Here is a 24,204-nt window from a genome sequence, read left to right as displayed (position 1 = left end):
GTCATTTTCCTTAATCTACCCCTCTCTATATTTTCTATCTACCTCTCTCTATATGTTTTTGGTCTTAGTATAGCTACATTGGTTGGTGGTCTTAGTATAGCTACATTGGGTGGTGGTTGAGTCCATTGCATTTTTAGGTACTCGACTTCATGTCAAAATGTAGGTCAATTAAAACCCATCTTATCTTTTCCTTTCCTGGACAAGTCATTGTTAACTTGTTGCACATGGGTACGGTAGTTTAGGTCTACCTTGAAATACACTACAATGCGTGTTTCTCTGATTTTTTCTTTATTTCTGCACTATGTTTCTATTCGAAATGCCAGAGAGCTAGAGGCATGAGAAGAGACAACATGCAGAAGCAATGGAGATTTTGCGATACGCTAAAAGGTAAATATGCACCATCTTGTAAGCATGGTTTACTCAAATTAATTCTCCTATTCTCAGGTGTATTTCTATTTCAATTTTGGCTCTAACAGAAAGAAGTACTTCAACCTATTAGACACCTTATTTGATATATTGCTGGTTATTAATTATGTACGAACAGAACACAGAAGTCGAGCTGGAGCTCCACAGTGGAACGATTGAGCACAGTCCTTGTAATTCTCTTCCTCCCTATCTCGCTTACTGCACAAGCCCATACAAATTTTATCTTCAACCAATTCAATGCCTCCACCCTCGAGTTTTATGGGAATGCTTCAGTGCAATCCCAGGCCATCTCCCTTAATGGTCCATTCCAATATGTTATGGGTCGTGCTTTCTATCCACATCATGTGCGGATGAAATATCTAAATTCTACTCTCTCTTTTACCGCAACTTTTGTGTTTAGCATTGTTCCTTCTACAGATTTTTAATCTAGGGTTGGAATGGCATTTACAATGATGGCCCAGAGATCCCTAAAGGGTTTTTCCCCAAGTGTTTACCTTGGCATGATTAGCAATTTATCAGCTATGGAAAGTCGTCTAACCATATGTTTGTAGTCAAGTTTGACACATTATAGAACTTGGAATTTCATGACATCAACTACAATCATGTCAGTGTCGATCTCAATGATCTTTGATCTCTAAACTCTACGCCCGTAGGCTACTAGCTTAATAATAGCCAATTCCAGGATTTAGATCTCAAAAGCAGACGAAAAATTCAAGCTTGGATTGATTATGACAATCTTCAGAATGAGCTAAAAGTCACCATTACTAAGGTTGGTCTAGATCGCCCACAAAAACCACTATTACATTTGAAAAATATGTCCCTCTCCAACATTTTGGAAGAAGAAATGTACGTCAGTTTCTCAGCAGCTGTGACAATTATATGTGAAGAGAATTACATCATCACCTGGAGCTTTTCTACAAATGGAATTGCTCCATCCCTAAAAACATCTAACCTTCCATCCTTTATACACAGGAAGTTCAAGAGCCCCAACTCTAGATCGATAGCTAGTATTAGCACTAGTTGTGTCATCATCATTCTCCTGATAGTGGCAGCAATATCAGTTGTGTGGTTAAAGAGAAATTGTTATGCAGATCTTATTGAAGAATGAGAGATGGAGTATTGGCCTCACAGATATGAGTACAAAGACCTACATACTACAACAAAGGGCCTCCGCAAGGAAGAACTTTTGGGATCTGAAGGTTTCGAGTGGGTGTACAGAGGTGTCCTTCCCATAAACAGACTCCAAGTAGTTGTGAAATTTCTTCTAAGAAAAATAGATAATGGGGTGAAGGAATTCATAGCAAAAATTTCAAGTCTTGGTTGCCTTCAACATCAAAATCTTGTGCAGATCAGAGGGTTCTACAGGTGGGAGAAGCAGCTATTCATAGTTTATGACCACATGCCAAATGATCTACCTTAGAGAAGGGATATCGAGATGGGTTCAAGATGAAGAAGAGAGAACAGAAAAGAAAATGAAGAGTTTTTCAAGATTCATTTTTGAATAACCAAAGAAAGAAGTAACCGAACAGTCAGTTCTGAAATGGAAGAGCAACCGAACGGTTATGGAAGAGTATTATTTATTGAAGATTCTATTCTGTAAAGAGGGTCTTCTTCTTGACTGCAGACAGTCAGAGAGCTAGAACAGAAGAGAGGGCATTTTAGTTTAGATATTTTATTGTATTGCATATAGGTTCTGTTTCTTCTGCATATAGTCAGAGAGCTGGAGTAGAGGGAAGAGCATTCAATTTTTTGCATTTTCATTCATGCATTGGAGATGGATATTTTGGTTCTTTATAATAGATTTGGCTGTAGATTGTAACAAAATGTAATCCGAATATTATGTTTTTTGTGTTCAAAATAAGAAAGGTTTTGTTATGAATTAGAGCATTTAGGCATCACTTTTCTGATTACTTCCAATCGAAGTATTGTCATAATCAGTCTTAAGCACTTTCTTGCATTCTCAGCTAAATGGCGAATGGGTGATAGATCAGAGTACTTTCATCTGTTCATGTTGCAAAGTTTCAGATTTTTAATCTTCTTTTAAATTTTATGTTGCTGCATTTGCATAACTAACAACATTATTGCATCACCAATGCCGAGGAGTCATAAGATGTGTGAGTTCTTGAAGTTGGCTAGGTTTAGGATCTAAATTTTGCCTAAGTTAATCTTGCCTAAGATTGACTCAATTTTCCTCTTTCGTTCTCGGGTTAAGAACGCACCCAATTAGTTTAGGCAATAAAACAAATTCATTGTATATCATTACATAAGGGAGTTGTACCTTCCAATTCAAAAGAAATCTATCAATCTCATGATAGATTATCCAACTGTTGGCATCTAATTGTTATTTTAGATTTGGGCATTTGGTGATTTTATTTAAAAGGACAATCTATTTACCAACATGCCTATCCTGTGCCTCTCTCAGGCGTTGTCTAATCAGGGTCACCTGCTGCTCCATCTCCTTTACTAACTGGCCTGCACGATCTCCCATACAAGGCCTCATAAGGCGGCATACCTATGGAAGAATGGTGCCCATTGTTATAGGAAAACTTGACAAGATGTAGGTATTCCTCCCATTTGACCTGACGGTCCATCACATACATACGTAGCATGTCCTCCAAAACTTGATTCACTCGCTCGGTCTGCCCATCAGTCTGAGGATGGTATGCTGTACTAAAATTGAGCCTATTGCCCAAGGCTGACTGCAACTCTCTCCAAAATGAAGAAGTGAACAAAGAGTCTCTATCAGAGATGATCTTATGGGGAACACCATGAAGTCTAACAATGTCTTGAAAGAACACTTGAGCTATGTCTCATGCTGTGAATGTAGTACGCACGGGTGAGAAATGGGTAACCTTGGTCAATGTGTCAACTATCACCAAAATGGCATCATGGCGTCGAGATGACATAGGAAGACCAACAATAAAATCCATAGATATAGTGTCCCATTTCACACTGCAATGTCATGTGGCTGGAGAAGCCCCCTAGGATGACGGTGCTCTGCCTTCACCCTCTGGCACTCAAGGCATCTCAGAACTATGCTAGCAATCTGCACTCTCATGCTTGGCAAATGATACAACTACCTCAAATCTACATGTAACTTCTTAACATCGAGGTGCACTGCATAAGGTGCTCTGTGAGCCTCAAGTACAATGAGCTCGTGCAAACCCCCAATGGAAGGTACATACATACGTCCCCTGTGACGCAAAAGTCCATCAGACTCCAAGTAATACTCTGAAAACTTCCCTTCTAAGGGTCTCTAAGAATGTACTAATTGACTAACTTCTGCATAAAGATCATCAGTTGGTAAGTGCTGTAAGATCCGCTCTCTCAAGTTAGTGCAAGTAGTCATAGATGAAATCTCATGGTGCCTTCTACATAAGGCATCTACAACCACATTCTCCTTTCCCTTGATGTAATGAACATCAAAATCGTACTCACATAGAAACTCCATCCACCTTCTATGCCTAGCATTAAGGTTAGGTTGAGAAAATATGTACTGCAAGCTTTGGTGATCGGAATGAAGCTCGAATCTATGACCCAGAAGGAAATGTCGCCATCTCACCAAGGCATGAACCACTGTCGCAAGTTCTAGGTCGTGAGTAGGATAATTGAGTTCATGAGTCTTCAACTTCTTGAACTCAAAGGAAATAGATCATCCTTCTTGCATAAGGATTGCCCCTAATCCATCTAAAGATGCATCGATGCACACCACAAAATCTGCAATAGGATCTGGTACTGCAAGAATCGGTGCACTCATGAGGGCTCTCTTGAGCTCTTGAAAAGCTCTACCACACTTCTCTGTCCACTCTTACTTCTTCCCCTTTTTTTGAAGAGATGTGATGGGGTGTGCCAATCTAGAGAATCCTGAAATGAAGCGTCAGTAATATCCTGCTAGCCCCATAAAGCTCCTCACTTCAGTAACACTAGTGGGTGCTGGCCAATCCATGACGACCTTAATCTTTGATGGGTCTACTGAGACTCCATCACCTAATATGACATGACCCAAATAATGTATCTCAGGTTTGAAGAATGCACACTTCGACAGGCTACCAAACAACTGATTCTCTCTCAGCTTCTGCAATACTTGCCTAAGGTGCTCTTCATGCTCTCTCTCATCATGAGAATAAATCAGAATGTCATCAAGAAATACAACCACAAACTTATTCAAAAAGGTACGAAATATTCCATTCATGAGGCTTATGAATATAGCTGGAGCATTTGTGAGGCCAAATGGTACCACAGTGAACTCGTAGTGACCATATCTAGTATGAAAAGTTGTTTTGGGGATATCACTATCCACAATCCTGAACTGATGATAACCCGACTTCAGATCAATCTTTTAAAATACTCGAGCACCCTACAACTGATCAAAGAGATCATCAATTCTGGGAAGAGGATATCGGTTCTTGATGGTCACTTTGTTCAATTGCCGATAATCAATACACAACTTAAGTTATCCGTCCTTCTTCTTGACGAAGATCACTGGTGCACCCCAAGGTGACACACTAGGTCAAATATGCCCCTTCTCTAAAAGTTCCTCCAATTGAGCTTTTAGCTCACTAAGCTCATGAGTAGTCATCCTATATGGTGCTCTCGAAACTAGCTCAGCTCCTAGCACTAGGTTTATGTGAAAATCCATTGCTTGAAGTGGAGGCATACCAGGAAGCTCTGAAGGAAACACATCTACAAACTCCTGAAGGATTGGAATATCATCAAGAGATGGCTCCCTCTCTGAATCTTCCTCTTTGTCACTAATAGTGATAGCAAACAACTGACAACCCTTTCGCATGCACCGTCTAAGCTGCATAGCGGAAATCATACGAAGGGACACTGGCCTCTTCACTTTGAAGATCTCCCTAGAGATACCATCATCATCCACACATTCCACCCTCTTCTGTTGACAATCCATCTGGCACTGTGGGCATAAAGCCAATTCATGCCAAGAACAACATCATAAGAACCTAGAGGGGTAATGCGTAGATCAGTCCTAGTGGACATGTCTCCAATCTACATCTGACAACTCTATACCATGGAACTAACTGACACTCTGGCTCCTGAGGCTAACACTACTTTCCAACTAACATCTTGTCTAACTGCCACTAGCCTGCAATGCTCCACCACAAATGGAAATATAAAAGAGTCAGTAGCTCCGGAGTCAAATAAAACTACAACCATACGACCCTGTATAATACCTATAGCCTTGATAACTGTGGCCTGATGCTTAGCTGGCAATTGTCAACTGCTGCAAAAACTCTATGGGATCTACCCATGTCACCAACTATCAGCTCAGAAAAAGCCCTGCTCTGACCACTGGATGCCTATCCCTGCGGACACTCCCTAGCTATATGACCCATGCCACCACAAGTGTATAATGGTCTGCGAGTATAAGATCGTGCACCCTGTGACCTAGACTACAGTGGGCCTCTTGACTTGCTAGATCCGTTGCATACACCACTAGAAGACTGTTGAGTCTTTACTGACTGTGACTGTGGGGCCTATACTTTTTGATCTTGCCTAGGACCCTGTGACTGCCACTACTTGGGCTTGGAGCCCTGATAACCCTGAGAAGGTTTCTTCTGCTACTGCTGGGGTTTTGGCTGCTAAGACTGCTGGCCCTTAGAGGACCCTGCTGTAATAGTTCTGATTCCCTTTCCAAGGGGGTTTCTTCTGGGAAGAGTTTTAGTTCTGAGACCGATCCCGTGACTCCTACCTACCTCGAGTATCCTCAGCAACTAGTGCTATCTCCACTGCCTATCTAAAGGTGGTAGGGAAGGCCATCTGAATTGGGCCCTGAAGAGAGAAATTTAGACTCATGATAAAGCGATGCACCCATAGTTTCTCGTCCTTCATGTATTCCACATAAGGAAGGAGCTCGAGAAACTTGCTCTCATACTGAGCCACTGTAAGGCCTCTCTGATAAAGAGAATGGAACTCCTCTATCTATTTCTGTAGGAAATGCTCTGACAAGTACCTCTCTCAAAATATTTCTAGGAAAGATTCCCATGTTAGGGTGTCCATCCTCACTCCACCTATGATCTCCTCCTGATGCCACCAGTTGGAGGCATCCCCTCTCAACTGATGAACTGCTAGGCGTGCTTTTAGATTACTCCCATAAGGGCGTAACCCAAAGCAACGCTGTAGGCTCTGTAACCATGCCTCTACTACTGTTCCCTCAATGGAACCGGTAAATAGTGGTGGCCCAAGTCGAATCAATTCCCTGATATGATCTCCTACATGTGCAGGAGGCTTGTCAAATGGGGGTCCTCTCTGGTGTATGGAATTTTCCTCGTGTTCACCTTGACCCTCTAACTGCCTCGGTGGGGGACTCCTAATCCTCTCTCTGACTTTGGGTCCACCTCCTTCGGGTCCCTCTGCTTCCACTACTGGAATCTGCTAAACTGGCTGAACTACAGGTACTACTCTCTGCTGAACTACACCAATCAAAGTCTGAAGTGCATCTATAATGTCCTGGTTCGGGTTCAGCGATGGTGGAGGTGGAGGTGGTGGTGGTGGAGGTGGTCCATCCTCTTGTCCCGCTCTACCACCCCTAGCCCTACGACCTTTGCCTCGCTAGCTACAAGCAACAGGCGACATCTACATAATTAAAAGTTTGAGTTTAGTTTAGGAAGCACAATGGTTTAACGTTCCTAGTGTTGAAACATAGGCTCTGATACCAAAATGTCATGCCCAAACTACAAGGGCAAGAACACAAATTTTTTTTTTTAAATTAATAATTTAAAAGTTCTAAGTTTTAAACTGATCTCTTGCAAGGGAAGCAAAGGTTCACTACGATTCATCTTAAGTTAAAAATTATAGTGGATGAATACATCGTTTTGAAGCTCTTGTTATAAGATTGATATCGACGTCAAAACTGATTCATATTAATCTTAAGATAATAGATTTAAATTTCCTCTAAAACAATATATGAGAATTTATTTAAATAACATTTTTAAATGCGTTCATTTTAGATCAATCTGAGTATATCAAATCAAGAACTAGTTAAAGAATTTAAACATCTATCCAGGCATAAATATAAATACTTATTTAGTTTTACTCAAATTTCAATTTTAAACTTAATCCATAATGCTCTTAGAATGACACGTTTATAAAGGTATTAACAATGTAAATTACACTTAAATCTAGCTAGTTGATATAGAAATTAGTTTTATCAATTTTTTCATTAATCTATCATATACTCACATAATCAAACAAGATAATAGCCCACAAACATTTTACTAAAACTTTTAAATGAATAAAACAAATTTACTACTAAATATATAATAAAATATATTAAAAAAAACAATTACTTAAAACCATGGACAATAGATCAAAACCTCTTTAACGATTAACTAAAAATTATTAATAATTAACAATACATTATCTACTTAAAAGTTTAATAAATTATACTAACTTAATTTCTAATTTTCTAAATCTAAAAAAATTTACAATTCAAATTAAATAACAACTAACAACTAAAACAATTTTTAAAAACATACCAATTTAATTTTAAAAAAGAAAAACAAAACTAAACACTATAACTAACATCCTAAAATTAATCTAACTTTCAAATAAAACATCTACCCAAACCCTATACCCTAAGCTACCCTACACCCCACCCTACATCTTCCCTCTACCCTACTCCATGGGCAGCACTTCCCAAGCGCTGTCCTTGGGACAGCGCTCTGCCCAACCTTATGGAGCACAAACCAAGTCTTTAAGGAAGTGCAGACCAAAGTTTTAATATGAAAGGTGGCCAAAATGCCAAAGTCCTTAAGCAAACATTTAACCTTTTTAAAACTCAACCACCATAATTGGAGGGGACAAGGGGTCATGTCATCCCATGTGATGACCAAGAACTTGGAAGAAATTAAAACATTTTAAAACCTCTTTTCAAACTGACGTCCACCAAGGTGAGGGAATACATTAATGACATAAAATTTTATAGGTAAGTTTTAGGATATTAGATATATGATGTTATATATATATATATATATATATATATATATATATATATATATATATTTTGAATTTTCTTTGTAAATTTAACAAGTATATCAATGTTTTTATTCTATTTGTTTAATTCCAAAATTTAAAATAAAATGATCATTTAAGGAATATTCTCTGTTGCCCAAACCCATTTAATTTCTTCTCCCATACAAAAGGCAGAGAGTTTTACTCACTTACAACACACATTTTGTTTTTGAAAAAAATTTCTAAGTATAGAAATTACAAGGCAAGTATATGTTTTTTTTTAAAGGTGTATTTTTTTGAATAGGTTTAAAACATTGATACCATAATCATTTGATCTCCTATATGACTTGGATTGAAATAATTTGACCCTTGCCATAAATTTCTTTTTTAAGGAAAATCTATAAGACTTGATACAACCATAACATACCAAGAATTTGAATTATTCGTTTTGTTCAATAATACAATAATTGTTTGATTCTAGTAATCAAGAAAACTGAAACTACATACATGATCAAAATTTTCGTTTTCAACATATAAGGAAACTTAAAATTTTGCCAAATTAAATCAACATCAATTCCATCCTATTTTTGATATGCATCCATCTAAATTTAAATCACGATTAAGTCACATGATAACCAAATATACTCAAACACCAATTTTATTGGCAAACCTGATTCAAAGGCTCAATCGGGAAAGAACCAGGAAGAAAACTCGGCTTCATTGCCATTTACAACAAAGTTTAAAATATAATTTACATAGGATATCAATCCCAAATTTCAAAAATTTAATCGAATTTTCTTCATGACCCTCATCAAGGGATTTATAATATTTTTTGCAACACATTTCTAGAACCATGGAGGGAACAGAATCTGATCAAGTGACCAAAAACATGACCAAGAACAATTCAAACATGCATATTCATACAAGGTTTTCACAATAAGATCCACAATGAATCGATACTAGAGAAAGTTGGATTCTTCCAACAAGAGAAGTCAAGCACAACACCAAATCAGATGCCCAATCAGGGCTATTAACCAAGAACTTCCATTCTACCATTTAAACATGCCATACTCATACAAGGTTTGTGCTAACGGGTAGGGGCCCATAACACCCTACCCTCTCTCCCTCTTCTCATCCTGAGACGAGACTCTACACTGGCTGGAGTCCAACTAAACAAACCTTTCCCAAAATTGGTCACTTCTGCCCTCTCCAAGAGTGAGTAATACCAAAACACCCATGCAAGAAAAATCTCAAAATTGCAAACATAAACATGAAAGGAAATCATCCAAAATAACATAGTTTTCAAATCTTCCCAGCATACCCACAATCATACAAACATTCAATTGACAACGAGGTAGCATAAGCATGAAAAAACATGAAAGCTGAACAAGGGAGATGAGAATTCCTACCTTCACAAAGAGTTAATGGCAATGAATAAGTTTGAGTAGAGTTTCCACTTCCTTCCTTCAATCTTCAAAAAAAAACTCCTCTCTAAATGTAGAGATTGGGTAACAACCTCCACTAGTCCAAGAAGGGCCTCTAAATAAGTCTCAAACTCAACCACCCAAGGGATCAATAACTTCTCCGACCCACTTGCAATTCTAGAAACTCCTAACTCAACCCACACTATGGTTAAACCCTAAGTGGAGGTGAGGTGAGGTAACTCAAGATAACCACTTGCAATTTTCGCACAAAGGTAAAATGAGAATTTTTGAGTGGCCTCAAAAGTCAATAAAAGGGGCTTAGGGGTTGGGAAAGACCCCTAACCCATACCCATACCCTTTGGGTAGAATAATTTCATGTTTTAAGCCTTAGGAAAAAGGTTTAGAGTCAAACAAAATCTAGGAATAAAACAGGACCATCTAACTACTCTAACATTGCAAATTAAGCACTAATCCAGATTAAGGGAAGACTAACCTCGATTAAGAACCCAATTAGAAAAATGACACTAACTTAAACCAACTTGGGTCCAAAGGTTACACAACTAACCCTAATCAGCATATTGAAGAACATAACCAATTTACGAGTGTCAAGTGACACTAAAAGAACATAATTATGAACATTAACATTCACTGAACATAGAAAGATACATACATACATCTCACAATAAAATACACGAATTACGAACAACAAGGTTTCCAAAATTAGCACACAGAGATCAATTATGTTCCTCCATAGGTTTTCTTGGCTAAATATCTACACACTCATCGCACACATCAGTAGTCCCATAAAATCACATGTACATAAATGTATGCGTATCAAAAATTCACATAAATTAAAACATATATCAATAAGAGTTTCTTCATCTTGCTTAATTATTAACCATTTAAAATCTCTTAAATCAAAGTCTCAATCCTACATTTACTGATTTCATCAACAAACATATACATGAAACATTAAATGACAATCATCAAATATATCTGAAAGTAACATCACACAACATGCAATAATATAGTATGTTCTAAGCATCAAATAATGTCTCGACATCTTGAGTCACGAATATCAAAATAATAGTAATGTATCACTATGCTACGATGGGTCGGGGCGAGGCCTCACATTAAGTATGCACCCTTTACATTCTCAATAAATTTGCAATACCACTATAAGCTCCAAAAAAATTTGAACATAGATGTCATCACTTGAAAAAGTCACTAGAGTCTAAAGTTAACTTAGTCTCATGTACTAGAATTACAATTTCCTTACTTTTATCTAATTACATTCTAATGAGGTATTTTTTAGGGGGATTAATGCCCCATGTATTCTACGATATGATCTTCAATGTGGCTTAGGAAAGTGACTTTCTCTCCTTGAACTTGATCCTTTCTTCATGATAATGATTTGAGCCTATTCTTATAACTTCCTTGGTTTAACCAAAAAGATAATAGTAGTATAAATACTAGGATCAATTTCTTATTATCTCATGGTAGGAAGCCTCTCTTTTTTATAAAGGAATAAGTAGATTCAACATTTTTCTTATAATGGCTTTGATGTATACACATCTTTAGGGAAAGTATAGAGAATGTTGATTTGGATTAATCCTATAGCTAGTAATGATTAGGCCCAAATAGATGAAATTATCTCTTGAATATTTTTGAGATTGTTTCTTCTACTACTCGAAGTAGAAGAGACTCAACCATATTTTCAAAGTCCTTTGAAGAAGAGAATTTTTTAAAATCCTCTTCAGTTTTAAATCAAATCCAATATTTTTGTAACACAATGAATCTCAATTTAGAATCTAGAGATTAACCTACTAGAAGTTGGGACTAAGGAGATTCATATTCTAGAATACCCGTTGTTACAATCTAGAGTTGTCGTTGCACCAAAAGATCAACATATCAATGTCAGATACAACCACAAGACTTATAGACCATGTGGTTAGTCCAAAAATCTCCCCCTCAACATTACTTGAGGAGATTTGAACTTGTGACCAAGCTCTAATACCACTTGTTACAATCTATAGTTGTCATTGCACCAAAAGATCAACCTATCAATGCTTGATACAACCACTAGACTTATAGAACACAAGAGGTGATTAAGACATGTCATGAATCTTGAAGGGGAGCATTGGTGGTTAGTACAACACCTTTGATTCTAAGAAAAAATCTTTCACCTCTTTTAATAGATTTGTGTAAAAAGGGGAACCTTGTAAAAATATTTTAGAATGGGATAATTTACCTAGGCTTTATGTAATGTCCCCTTTTGGAACTTCCTATAAGAAATCCTGACAAGGTATTTATATTCTTAATTTTAGAGATTACATCAGATTTAAATTTCAAAAATAATCTTATCAAACTATTCTACAATCAAGACATGGTTTTGTGGTGTCAGAAGATTATTAAAATATAGGAGGAGTAACCATAATAGGGTGCCCTATTACCCAACCAGTGGGCCTCACCGTTCACCCTCATTATCATTATCTCTCTCCGATCATCATTTCCAAGAAGGTGCCTTTATATGATGTACCCTGGGATATCCTGTCATCGTAGGCCTTACCCAATACCCATAGGCTTTATCTGGTACCCCGAGTGATGTAACCTAGTCCATTCCACCATAGGCCTTATCTCAACTAGGAGAATCATGATCTTGTTAGCTTTTTAAGAATTATTTAACAACTATTCTAATGCCTCATTTGATAGATTAATCTACTTGGTCATTCTTAGAAATATCAATTATCAATATTAATGTAAATTCTTGCAATTCAAAGATTGATATTAATTCATTTATCAACCTTAATAAAGATTAATTCAATTATCTTAAATGTGTAATTTAAATGGAAGGGCTAATTTTAATTTAATTATTAACACAATGTATATTATTTTAATAACCTAGCATTCATTCGATTATTAACTTTAAATGAATGTTCCTTATAAAAGTCGTGCCTACTATCCATCCCATTGATTACCTTTTTGTGAAATGTAAATCGTATGAAATATAAATCACATCTTATTTATAATGTTGACTAGGTTTTCTAAATCGCATCTTCTATTACTATCACTAATCTCCTTTAATGAAGTTGTTATGTTTAATTGCATCTTATTAATAATGTTGATTATGTTTATGAAATACAATTCACATGTTGATATAACCCACATCTTTATTATCGTTGATTACCTTTGTGAAACTATTATATTTATTTGCATTGATCATTGAATAGGATCGTTCACCGTACCTGACAAAAGTATCTGCCAGCATACAATGCACAGTATCTAGTATCATTCCTGTGGAGGGATTGGGGTCCTTAACTGGTACACAGAGGACTTAGTGGCCGTAGATGCGATGAATCTTCTACTGTAGACCTCATGTGTAGAGGAATTTCCTTTTATACTGTTCCTTTTTAATTCCAAACTCTTTCTGGCCTTTTCATTTACCAACCCTAACCCTAATTAAATACCACATCTTCTTTGGTGGAAGCGATGTAGATGAAAAGGTGTAACCATGTGCTTTAATTGCTTATTAAATATTATGTTGTATTCTTTTGTCTTTTTATAATAAAAGTTATATATCTAATTGGATATAACATTTGTAATATAATATAATATAATATAACATTTATATATAATATTTATATTTTATTGGTAATAACATTTGTAATATAATTTATTACCTTCTTATTACATTTAAAACAATTTACAATTTGGCTAATTAAGGGGATATGACAGCCATCCCCTCTCAAAAATTGCTTGTCCTCAAGCAATTCCTCTAAGGTTCAGGTGATCGAAAAATTTGAGACCCTTCCCATGTTGCGTCTTCCATCTATAATCCTTTCCATTTAATTAGGTATTCTTCAATGGTTCTATTTCTTAGTTTTTTCTCTCATACTCTGAGAATAGTTTTTGGTTCTAAGATTAATCTTCCTTCATCATCTAGCGGTGGTAGTTCCAAGCATGGAGAAATATGTTGCCCCAAAACCTTTTTCAATCTTGATACATGGAATATGTTATGAATCTGACTATCTGAAGGAAGCTCTAATTCATAAGCTACTTCACCTATCTTTTTTATGACTTTATAGGGTCCGTAGCATCAAGGTTTTAGTTTCTTAACCCCACTAGCTTTCATGGGAGTTTGTTTATATGGTTGAAGTATTAAGAAGACCATATCTCCTATTTCAAATGTTCACTCCATTCTCTTTTTATCAGTGTAAATCTTTTCTAATTTTGTACTTGATGTAAATTGTTCTTGAGTGAGTTCATGATGTCTATATTTTCCTATATGAAGTCCTCGGCACCCTATACTCTACTCTCCATTTGGATTAAATTCTCGAAAGATGTTGCTTCATATCTGTATAGTGCCTTAAAGTGAGTCATCCCTATTGACATATGATGAGTGGTATTATAACAACACTCATCTAAATGCAACCATTTGATCCATCCATTTTTCTACCCTATAACATAGTTTCTTAGGTATCCCTCTATCCATTTGTTAACAATTTCTATTTGACCATCAGTTTGTGGATGGTAACTAGTACTAGGTGGAAGTTCTATTCCAACTAGTTTGAATATTTCTTTCCAAAATAAGCTAAGAAATTTGGGATCTCAATCACTGACAATGTTTTAAGGGAGTCCATGTAGTCTAAAAATTTCTTTGAAGAATAGTTCTACTAGTTGAGGAGCTTTGAAGCCTGTTGATATGGCCATGAAGTGTGCATACTTAGTTAGGCGATCCACCACTACATAAATGCTATCTTTTCCTTATATCTTTAGTAAACCCGTAATAAAATCCATAGAAATGTTTTCCCATTTTTGGTTAGGTATCAGTGGTGGTTGAAGAAGTCCCATTGGATGTGTGTGTTCTTCCTTACTTTTTTGACAGACTAGGCATTCGTTTGTATATTTGAGAACTTCCTTTTTGAGGCCTTTCCATGTGAATCTTTCTCTTATTTTCTTATATGTTTTGAGGTATCCTTGGTGTCCTGAAAGTGGGTTATCATGGTAAGTCCTCAACATCTATTTTTTTAATCTAGATCCCAAAGGAACAAATATTCTATTTTTGTATAGGATAATATCATTTTGAATTTGATACCTTTCATCCTATATTTTTCCTTCTAATATATGGCTAGAATATTAATCCTTTGCATATTAGAAGATCAATAATGTGTTCCATTCTATAGTTATTGCTATCATTGTGCCTAAATGTGGTCATCATGATAAGGCATCAGCTACAATATTATTTTTCCCTTTCATGTATTTGATGTCCAAATCATATGCTTGTAGTTTACTTACCCATTTCTGCTATCTATCATTTAGATCTTTCTGGCTCAAAAAGAATCTGAGACTATTGTGATTTGTTTTTACTATAAATTTCCCATAGATTAGGTATTGTCTAAATTTTTCAAGGGCATGCATGATGGCTAACATTTCCTAATCATATACTGAATATGTTCATTCTATGTCTTTCAACTTCTTCCTTTCAAATGCTATGGGATGTTTATGTTGCATTAATACTGCTCCAATTCCTTCTCCTAAGGCATCACAATATAGTTTAAATGGTGAAGAAAAATTAGGTATTGTAAGGACTGGGCAAGAGCTCATAACTTCCTTAAGCTTTTCAAATGTTTTCTATGCTTCCTCATTTCAAGAGAAAGCTCCCTTCTTGGTGAGATCAGTAAAGGAAGTAGTTAGTTTAGAGAATCCTTTCACAAATTTTCTATAGTAGCTACATAATCCCAAAATCCTCTAAGCTTTGTTAATATTTTTGGTTTTGGCCAACTTCGGATTACTTCAATTTTTTCTTCATCCACCCTAACTCCTTGGGCACCAATTTTGTGACCCAAATATAGGATTTCCTTGATTCCAAATTCACATTTTGAGAGTTTAGCATATAATGAATTTTTCTCTAAGATATTTAATACTTCATCAATGTATTGTAAATGATCTTCGCATGTTTTACTATAAATCATGATGTCATCAAAGAAGACTAATAAAAACTTCCTTAGCTGTCTTCTGAAGATATGGTTCATACATGACTGGAAGGTAGCCGAAGCATTAGTTAGCAAAGGGTAGAACAAGGAACTCAAAGTGTCCATAATGGCATCTAAATGTAGTTTTTGGAGTATCTTCCTCTCTTAGTCATATCTGGTGATATCCTGACCTTAGGTCAATTTTTGAAAAGAAGCAAGCTCCATGGAGTTCATCAATAAGCTCATCAATTCTTGGAATTGCGTATCTGTTTTTGACTATCTTCTTATTCAGGGCTCGATAGTCAATGCACATTCTCATTGTTCCATCTTTCTTTTTTGAAAGCACAACTAATGAAGCAAATGGGCTAGAGCTTGGTTGAATATGGCCCATCTCTAGTAACTCTTTTATGGCTTTCTCAGTTTCCTCCTTGTACTTGTGTGGATGGCGATATGGAGTAGTAACAACGGGTTTTGTCCCTTCCTCTAACTCAATGGAATGTTCAAACCCTCTCTTAGGAGGAAGACCTAGGGGAATTTCACTAAATATCTTTTTATGCCTTCTTAATATAGGTTGTATATCTATATGAATTGATTTATCTAGGATTAAACATTGGGCAACCCATTCTTCTTGTTGGTGTCTAATTGTTTTTTCCATCTTTTTTGCATATAACCCTAGGAGATCCATCTGATATCTCGAGCAAGGTGACTTTTTTCCCTTTATAAACGAAGCATATTTCTAGTTTTGGAAGGTCAAAGATGAAGCACCCCAAGGAATGTATCCATGGTCTCCCCAAGATGATGTCAATATCTTTCATGTCTACCATATAGAACTTATCTTCCACTAGATGTTTTCCAAGGGTGATATTTAGTTGAGATATTTTCTTCTTACTAGAAGTCACAGATCCATCAACAAGTGTAACCTCAAATCCTTTGAATTCTTCCGTCTCTAGGTTTAGTCTGGTGACTAAGCTTTGGTCAATGAAATTATGGGAAGCTCCATTATCCACCAATGCAACTACCTTTTTCCCTTTGATCACTTCCTTGATTCTGAAGGGTTGATGTTTTGATTCTTTTGAGATATAGGCTAAAGTAAAACTATCGTCGTTGTCTTCATCAAGCTTTTTCTTTTTACTAGGAGTTTCCTCATTTTCTGATCCATAGGATATTTCCTCCATGAATTTGACTTGACCTTTTTTTCAACATCTCTGCCCTGGTTCCCATGCTTCCTTATAGTCAAAACATAGTTTCTTTTTAATAAGATCCTTTTGATTACATCTGTGCTGGGGTGTCCAAGGGTCCTTACATTTAAAGCATTTACTTCAATCTTGATCTTTTCCTTTATTGCAAGTATGGCCATATTCCCATTTTCCCTTACATTAAAACATAAATTTTTCCACCTTAATTCTTCTTTTTCCCATTCAGGAATTAAGGTTCTTTTCTTCCCACTTTTATCATCCCTAAAGGAATGCTTAGGGTTGTTGGTGGGGGGTTCAAATTTTAGGGCTTTTTGTATTGATTCTTCCAAATTGGTTGGTTCATGAGCGCCTATTGCACTTTTAATTGGTTATTTTAGTCCATCAATAAATAAATAAGTAATTCTTTTTTGTGATAATTCTGGTACCATAGCTGATAATTTTTCAAATTCTCTAGAAAATTCTAACACTGATCCCTCTTGTTTAATTTGGGTCAACCATTTAAAGTACCATTCTAGATCTATCCAATCAAATCATTTTATGAGTTTTCTGGTGAACTCATCATAACTTTTAATTTGTTTATACCCCTGGTTATGAAGGCCATGTTGCCACCAATCTTGTGCAATTCCCCTTAAATGAAGGACAACAAATTGGATAGCTCCCTTTTTCTGTAATAGGGTTCAAGGAGAGATAGGTATCCAATATTTGTACCCATAAGCATGCAGTGGTTCTTTATGATTCGTCAAACTTTGGGAGGCTTACCTTATTTATTTCTTCTTTTAGATTTTTTTCTTGCTGTGGATGTCTTCTTTTCTTATTGACTAATTTCATCTGAGCATCACAATAGTCTTTGAAAGGTATTTCCATTTTAAGTTTAGGGTCAATTTTTGAATACTCATTTATATTACTCACAACATTTAATTCATCCTCATCTTCTTGTTCCTCTCCTGGTAGGAAGGCGGTTCTAGTGGTTCTATGTTCTGATTTTGGAGTATGCAGCTGAGTATTGTCATTTTCAGATTGATGGGAATTTGTATCTCTCCCATTCTTATTTATATTATGAAGGGTTTCTAAAAGGAGTCCGTTTGTTTCACTTAGCTCAGTTATAGCCTGGACATTTCTTTCTGTTTGTTCTATGAGTGCTTGACTAGTTCAGTTTGTTTGTTCCATGAAGGCTTTTAATTTATTATTTATTTGATTGTTCATTTTGGTGGAATGTTTCCTTCCTTCTCTTTCTAATGCTCTCTGATCCCTTTGGTGTTTTTGCTTTAACTAATTTCCACAGGCTAGCAAGAAGGTTGTTTTGATACCACTTGTAATGTCCCCTTTTGGAACTTCCTATAAGAAATCCTGACAAAGTATTTATATTCTTAATTTTAGAGATTACATTAGATTTAAATTTTAAAAATAATCTTATCAAACTATTCTACAATCAAGACATGGTTTTGTGGTATTAGAAAATTATTAAAATATAGGAGGAGGAACCATAATAGGGTGCCTTGTTACCCAACCAGTGGGCCTCACTATTCACCCTCATTATCATTACCTCTCTCCGGTCATCATTTCTAAGAAGATTCCTTTGTATGATGTACCCTAGAATATCCCGTCACCGTAGACCTTACCGGTACCCGTAGGCTTTATCCGGTAACCTGAGTGATGTCACCCAGTCCATTGCATCGCAGGCCTTATCTCAACTTGGAGAATCATGATCTTGTCAGTTTTTCAGAATTATTTAATTACTATTCTAATGCCTCATCTGATAGATTAATCTACTTAATCATTCCCAGAAATATCAATTATCAATATTAATGTAAATTCTTGCAATTGAAAGATTGATATTAATTAATTTTATCAACCTTAATATAGATTAATTCAATTATCTTAAATGTGTATTTTAAATGAAAGGACTAATATTAATTTAATTATTAACACAATATATATTCTTTTAATAACCTAGCATTCATTCGATTATTAATTTTAAACGAACATTCCTTATGTAAGCCATGCCTACTATCCATCACATTGATTACCTTTTTGTGAAATGTAAATCGTATGAAATATAAATCACATCTTATTTATAACGTTGACTAGGTTTTGTAAATCGCATCTTCTATTATTATCATTGATCTCCTTTAATGAAGCTGTTATGTTTAATTGCATCTTATTAATAATGTTGATTATGTTTATGAAATACAATTCACATGTTGATATAACCCACATCTTTATTATCGTCGATTCCCTTTGTGAAACTATTATTGAATAGGATTTTTCACCGTACCTAACAAAGGTATCTGCCAGCGTACAGTGCGTAGTACCTGATATCAATCCTGCACAGGGATTGCGGTCCTTGACTGGTACGCAGAGGACTTATTGGCTGTAGACGCGATGAATCTTCTGCTGCAGACCTCACGTGAAGAGGGATTTCCTTTTATATTGTTCCTTTTCAATTCCAAACTCTTTCTTGCCTTTTCATTTACTAGCCCTAACCCTAATTAAATACCATATCTTCTTTGGTGGAAACGACGTAGATGAAAAGGCGTAACCATGTGCTTTAATTGCTTATTAAATATTATGTTGTATTCTTTTGTCTTTTTATAATAAAAGTTATATATCTAATTGGATATGACATTTGTAATATAATATAATATAACATTTAGATATAATATTCATATTTTATTGGTAATAACATTTGTAATGTAACATTTGTAATATAATTTATTACATTTTTATTACATTTATAATTGATTAAATTTACATTCTTATTACATTTATTAAATATTTATGAATGCTCAACATCAATGATAAGATGGTGAATGTAATGTATATCAATATTAAACATTTAAAACAATTTACAATTTGGCTAATTAATGGGATATGACACTTTACACTAGAGTTTGTAATGGGGAAACACAAGGATGTAGTGTAGTCTTAGGTAAAGGAGGTGAAGGGGAATGATAAACTTTTAAGATTTGCAATAGGGGTGAAAAAGATCCTAGATAGAGAAACTTTGAAATATCTTGAATCAACACTTTATCTTCAAGTGGGCTCTATTGAATCTTAGGAATATCTACACTATTATTACTTAGTTATTGGATCTTCAATTGATGCATTCACTTGGTTTGAGAGACTTCAATGGGATCAATCCAATCATGCAAGAAGAGTAAATACAATAGAAACAATAAGTATTCATAGAGAACCAAGCAAGATCAACATTTATTCATTAAAAAATCAAATGTGTAGGGAGTTATTACATGCTTGTATCATAAATACATGTTGCTTACAATCTTAGGTCAAACACCTTAGATTCAAGTCTAATGATATGATGAATTCTAATTCATTGATACCTCATAAGACACATCATATCACAATATATAGGCATTCTAACATGTGAGTCGACCTCAAGATCTAAAACATTCCCCAAGAACAAGAAACGTATTACAACAAATACTTCTGACTCTAAATCATATGAAACACTAGGCATAAACCATATGAAAGCTTTTAATTCCATATTAGGTCCTTACATTAGGTCCTTACATGATCCAAGAAAGTTAGAAGTATCACCAAAGATCCACAAGCATAGATTCCCATCAAAAAATGAATTCCAACTAAATAAATAGTACATATTAAAAGCTATATTTAATAATAATTATATATTTTCTATCAAAATACTTGTATGAAACTAATACATTCCAACTAAATAAATACTAAACATTAAAAACTATATTAAACAATATTTTAGATCAAAATACTGGCATCTAATTTAAGTGTTTAGAATAAAAGAAAACTACATTAATAAGATGAAGCTATACGTTCAAATATCATATAGTATAATTCTAAGACAAAATGATGGAAATGGTCATCCATACATTAGGATGCACGAAAACATAAACAATGATGATTAGTTCATCCGAAATCTGATAGCCATTTCTCTGAAGCAAGGTAGCAATAGCAACATGAAGCCGCAAAAGGATCGATTTATACGATGACACTGCCAGAAAGCTAGTCTACTACTTGGAAATGGAAGCATTTGTGCTGCTACTGTAATATGGAAAAGAGTTGGAAGCATTCTGGAGTAATGCCATATCCAAATAAGATGGAGACTCAAAACCTGGTACTGGATCTTCTTCGTTGAGTATTTTCAGTACTTGTCTCATCCCAAGCCTGCCTTCTGGCTGAGGATTCGAACAGATCAGACCCAGTTTCAGCACTCTCTCCATCTCATCTTCAACATACTGCCCACCAAGATTTGGGTCGGCCGCATCCATCAGACTGCTTGTAGAGTAGAGTTTTCTTACCCAGTCCACCAGAACTATTCGTTCGGATGGGAGCGAGAGATCCACAGGTCTCCTTCCACATACAACCTCCAACATAAGAATACCAAAACTGAACACATCTGTGGCGGGGCTCGCCTTCCCTGTCTGTACGAACTCCGGTGCGATGTAACCCAGTGTTCCTACCACACGAGTTGTGTGTAAGCTTTGGTTATGCTCGTACAACCGGGCAAGCCCAAAATCCCCCAACTTCCCATTAAGCTGCGAGTCTAGCAAAACATTGCTGGACTTGATGTCTCTGTGCACTACGCACTATTCCCACTCTTCACGAAGATACAGCAGCCCCGCAGCAACATCTCTGATCACTCTGTACCTCTGATCCCACTTTAGCATTTTTTTTGGCTTTCCAAATATCATCTTGTCCAAGCTCCCATTTGACATGTAGTCGTAAACTATGAACAACTCCTTTTTTCGCCTACAGAAGCCTCTGATCTGCACAAGATTTCGATGCTGAAGCCGACCAAGACTTGAAATTTCTGCTATGAATTCTCGCACCCCTTCATCTGTTTGTCGAAGGATACATTTCACAGCTACTTGAAGGCCGTTTGTGGGAAGGACTCCTCTGTATACCCGACCGAAGCCTCCAGTTCCCAAAAGCCGTTCGTCTCGGAATCCCATGGTTGCAGTGTGTAGGTCTTTGTAGTTAAACCGGTGAGGCCAATACTCCATTTCCCATTCCTCCATTACTTCTTCGTACCGCTTTCTCTTCAACCGCACAACTAATCCTACCACCACCAGCATCAACACCACACAAGCTGTGCTAATGCTGGCTATCAGTCGGTAGTTGTAGCTCTTGGATTTTCTGCGTATAAACGATGGAAGATTAGATGTTCCCAGAGGCTGGGCGGTTCCGTTCGTAGAAAAGCTCCAGGCCAGGATGTAAGCCTCTTCAACCATGAGTCCCGTTGCTGCTGAGAAACCAACGTAGATTTCCTCTTCCACAATGTTGGTCAGCGATATATTTCTCATATGTATCAATGGTTTCTGTGGGCGGTCAAGACCAGCCTCCACAATGGTGACTTTGACCTCATTGTGAAGATTGTCATAATCAATCCAAGCTTGAATGTTCTGTCCAGATTTGAGATTCATCTCCTGGAAATGGCCGCTGTTGATCCAGTAGCCCGCAGCCTTAGAATCTACAGATATGAGGTTGTTGAGATCCACACCAACATGGTTGTCGTTGATGTCCCTCAATTCTGAGTTTTTCTTTGTGTCGAACTCGACCGCAAACAGATGACAAGACGCCTCTCCCATTGTTGATAAATTGTTAATCAAGCCAAGGTACTGACCTGCTATAAACCCTTGTGGAGACCTATGGGAGGTCATTACAAAGGCCAGACCAGCCCCACTTCGTGAACTTGCAGAAGGAACGATGCTAAACACAAAACTTGTGCTGAAATTCAGATATTTCGTATACACGGGATGTGGATAGAAAGCACGGCCAATAGTAGATGGAGCTAGTTGAGTAAGGGAGATGGCATTGGACCGCACTGAAGCATTACCAAACAATTCGAGACTGGATCCACTGAATTGGTTGAAGATAAAATTTGTGTGGGCTTGAACAATAAGCGAGGTAAGGAGGAGAGGAAGTACAAGGACCACGCTCAAGCCTTGCACTGTCGAACTCCAGCTGGACTTCAATGTCCTAAGTATAATGAGCAACATAGGTCAAAATTCAAAGGAAAAAACTGAAAGCCAAAACTGAAATAGAAATACACCTAAGAACAAGATATTTCAGATTTACCTGTCTGTGTATTGCAAAGATTCCATTATTTTTATGGGGGGATTTGCCTTTCTCACACATCAAACATAATACAGGCGAAGTCCCTGGTTATTTGAATCCCAAAAGCTGTCAGGTTAAGATTCAAACGAAGTGCAGAAATAAGATTCAAGGTGATTCTTAAACAAGATTCAAGATTTAAAAACAAATAAGTAATGAAATCATCAACTTCATGCAAATTGACTGTCATCCAAAATAAGCTAAACAATTCCATGTGGATATGACCTGTCCTCATATATCTTTCTCGAAGACAACAAGAAAGGTAGTCCCTTTTCGCCAGCTCGTAGATTCCAAGAGCTTTGAGAATCTGGCAGTAGGAGCCTTACTTTCCACGCAAACGTTTTAATTTTCAATTGTATAAAGCTAATGCTAATAGTTTTTTTTGTAATACACCGTATCGAATGTCCCGTGCTGTGAAAGAACGGCTCAATCCGCCAAATTTCTCTGCATCGAAACGAGCACAGAAATGATAATTTATTAAATTTTTTTCTTTCAGCTCCAGCGAAACATATGTAGGATCCGAAAGATGACTTCTTTTGAGGATTACTTCCTGAGATTGACCAGTCCATCACCCGAAATTCTATTTATTTTATTGTTTCTTTAGTGCTTAATTAGTTCCTGCGTCTCCTTGATTCTTTTTCACAGCCAGTGGCATTTATCTAACATGACCTTAATAATTACGAGGACGTTTCTGAAGGCACGCGTTATCAACTGCTTCCCAGATTTTCCTCGTCGGTTTCAACAGTGTCTTGTCGTTTGCATAATAAACTGGCATTGCACGTGCAATTCCTAGGGCGAACGTTCATGGCTGCTTGGTTTATTTTGTCCAGCAATCAAGTTGAGATGATTAAATACTAGCAATCTCATCTTAATTTGCAATAGGTACGCAGTAATTATTTTGATTACATCAGTTTAACTTATTTATGAAGACAATCTTTGATGTTATTTAGAAATATATATTGATTGTTTTACATACATAAATGAGAGATTTATTCAAATGGTTTATATATTTTATTATCAAATAATCTTATTGCATGTGATTGGTAGAATGGGTACTAAGCCACATTTATGTACATGGAGGCAGTTTTGTATTTGCAAAGATAATTC

General features: G+C 36.2%; 1 protein-coding gene and 1 pseudogene across 1 annotated transcript; one reads left to right on the top strand and one right to left on the bottom strand.

Annotated features, from left to right (window-relative positions):
• The first annotated feature begins 309 nt into the window (after nucleotides 1-309).
• LOC149549360 (uncharacterized) lies at nucleotides 310-2,313 on the top strand. The gene is made up of 2 exons (XM_089794899.1): nucleotides 310-387; nucleotides 545-2,313. The coding sequence occupies exons 1-2, from the start codon at nucleotides 362-364 to the stop codon at nucleotides 849-851; spliced, it is 333 nt and encodes a 110-aa protein (XP_089651025.1). The 5' UTR covers nucleotides 310-361; the 3' UTR covers nucleotides 852-2,313.
• An 18,680-nt stretch (nucleotides 2,314-20,993) lies between these two features.
• On the bottom strand, nucleotides 20,994-23,872 carry LOC149549359 (L-type lectin-domain containing receptor kinase SIT2-like; annotated as a pseudogene).
• Between the last annotated feature and the right edge of the window lie 332 nt (nucleotides 23,873-24,204).

Source organism: Cupressus sempervirens, chromosome 7 (assembly GCF_028749045.1).
Source record: "Cupressus sempervirens isolate cs-2001-9-10 chromosome 7, ASM2874904v1, whole genome shotgun sequence".
In the NCBI taxonomy this organism is placed as follows: domain Eukaryota; kingdom Viridiplantae; phylum Streptophyta; class Pinopsida; order Cupressales; family Cupressaceae; genus Cupressus; species Cupressus sempervirens.
The sequence above is the reverse complement of the archived record's forward strand: the minus strand, read 5'-3'. Positions and strand labels throughout refer to the sequence as shown.

What these genes read in the sequence shown, in the direction of transcription:
- LOC149549360 (XM_089794899.1), top strand. Translation starts at nt 362, where the DNA reads ATGGAGATTTTGCGATACGCTAAAAG. An exon ending in ATTTTGCGATACGCTAAAAG is followed by an intron (nt 388 to 544) that starts GTAAATATGCAC and finishes ATGTACGAACAG; the next exon opens with AACACAGAAGTCGAGCTGGA.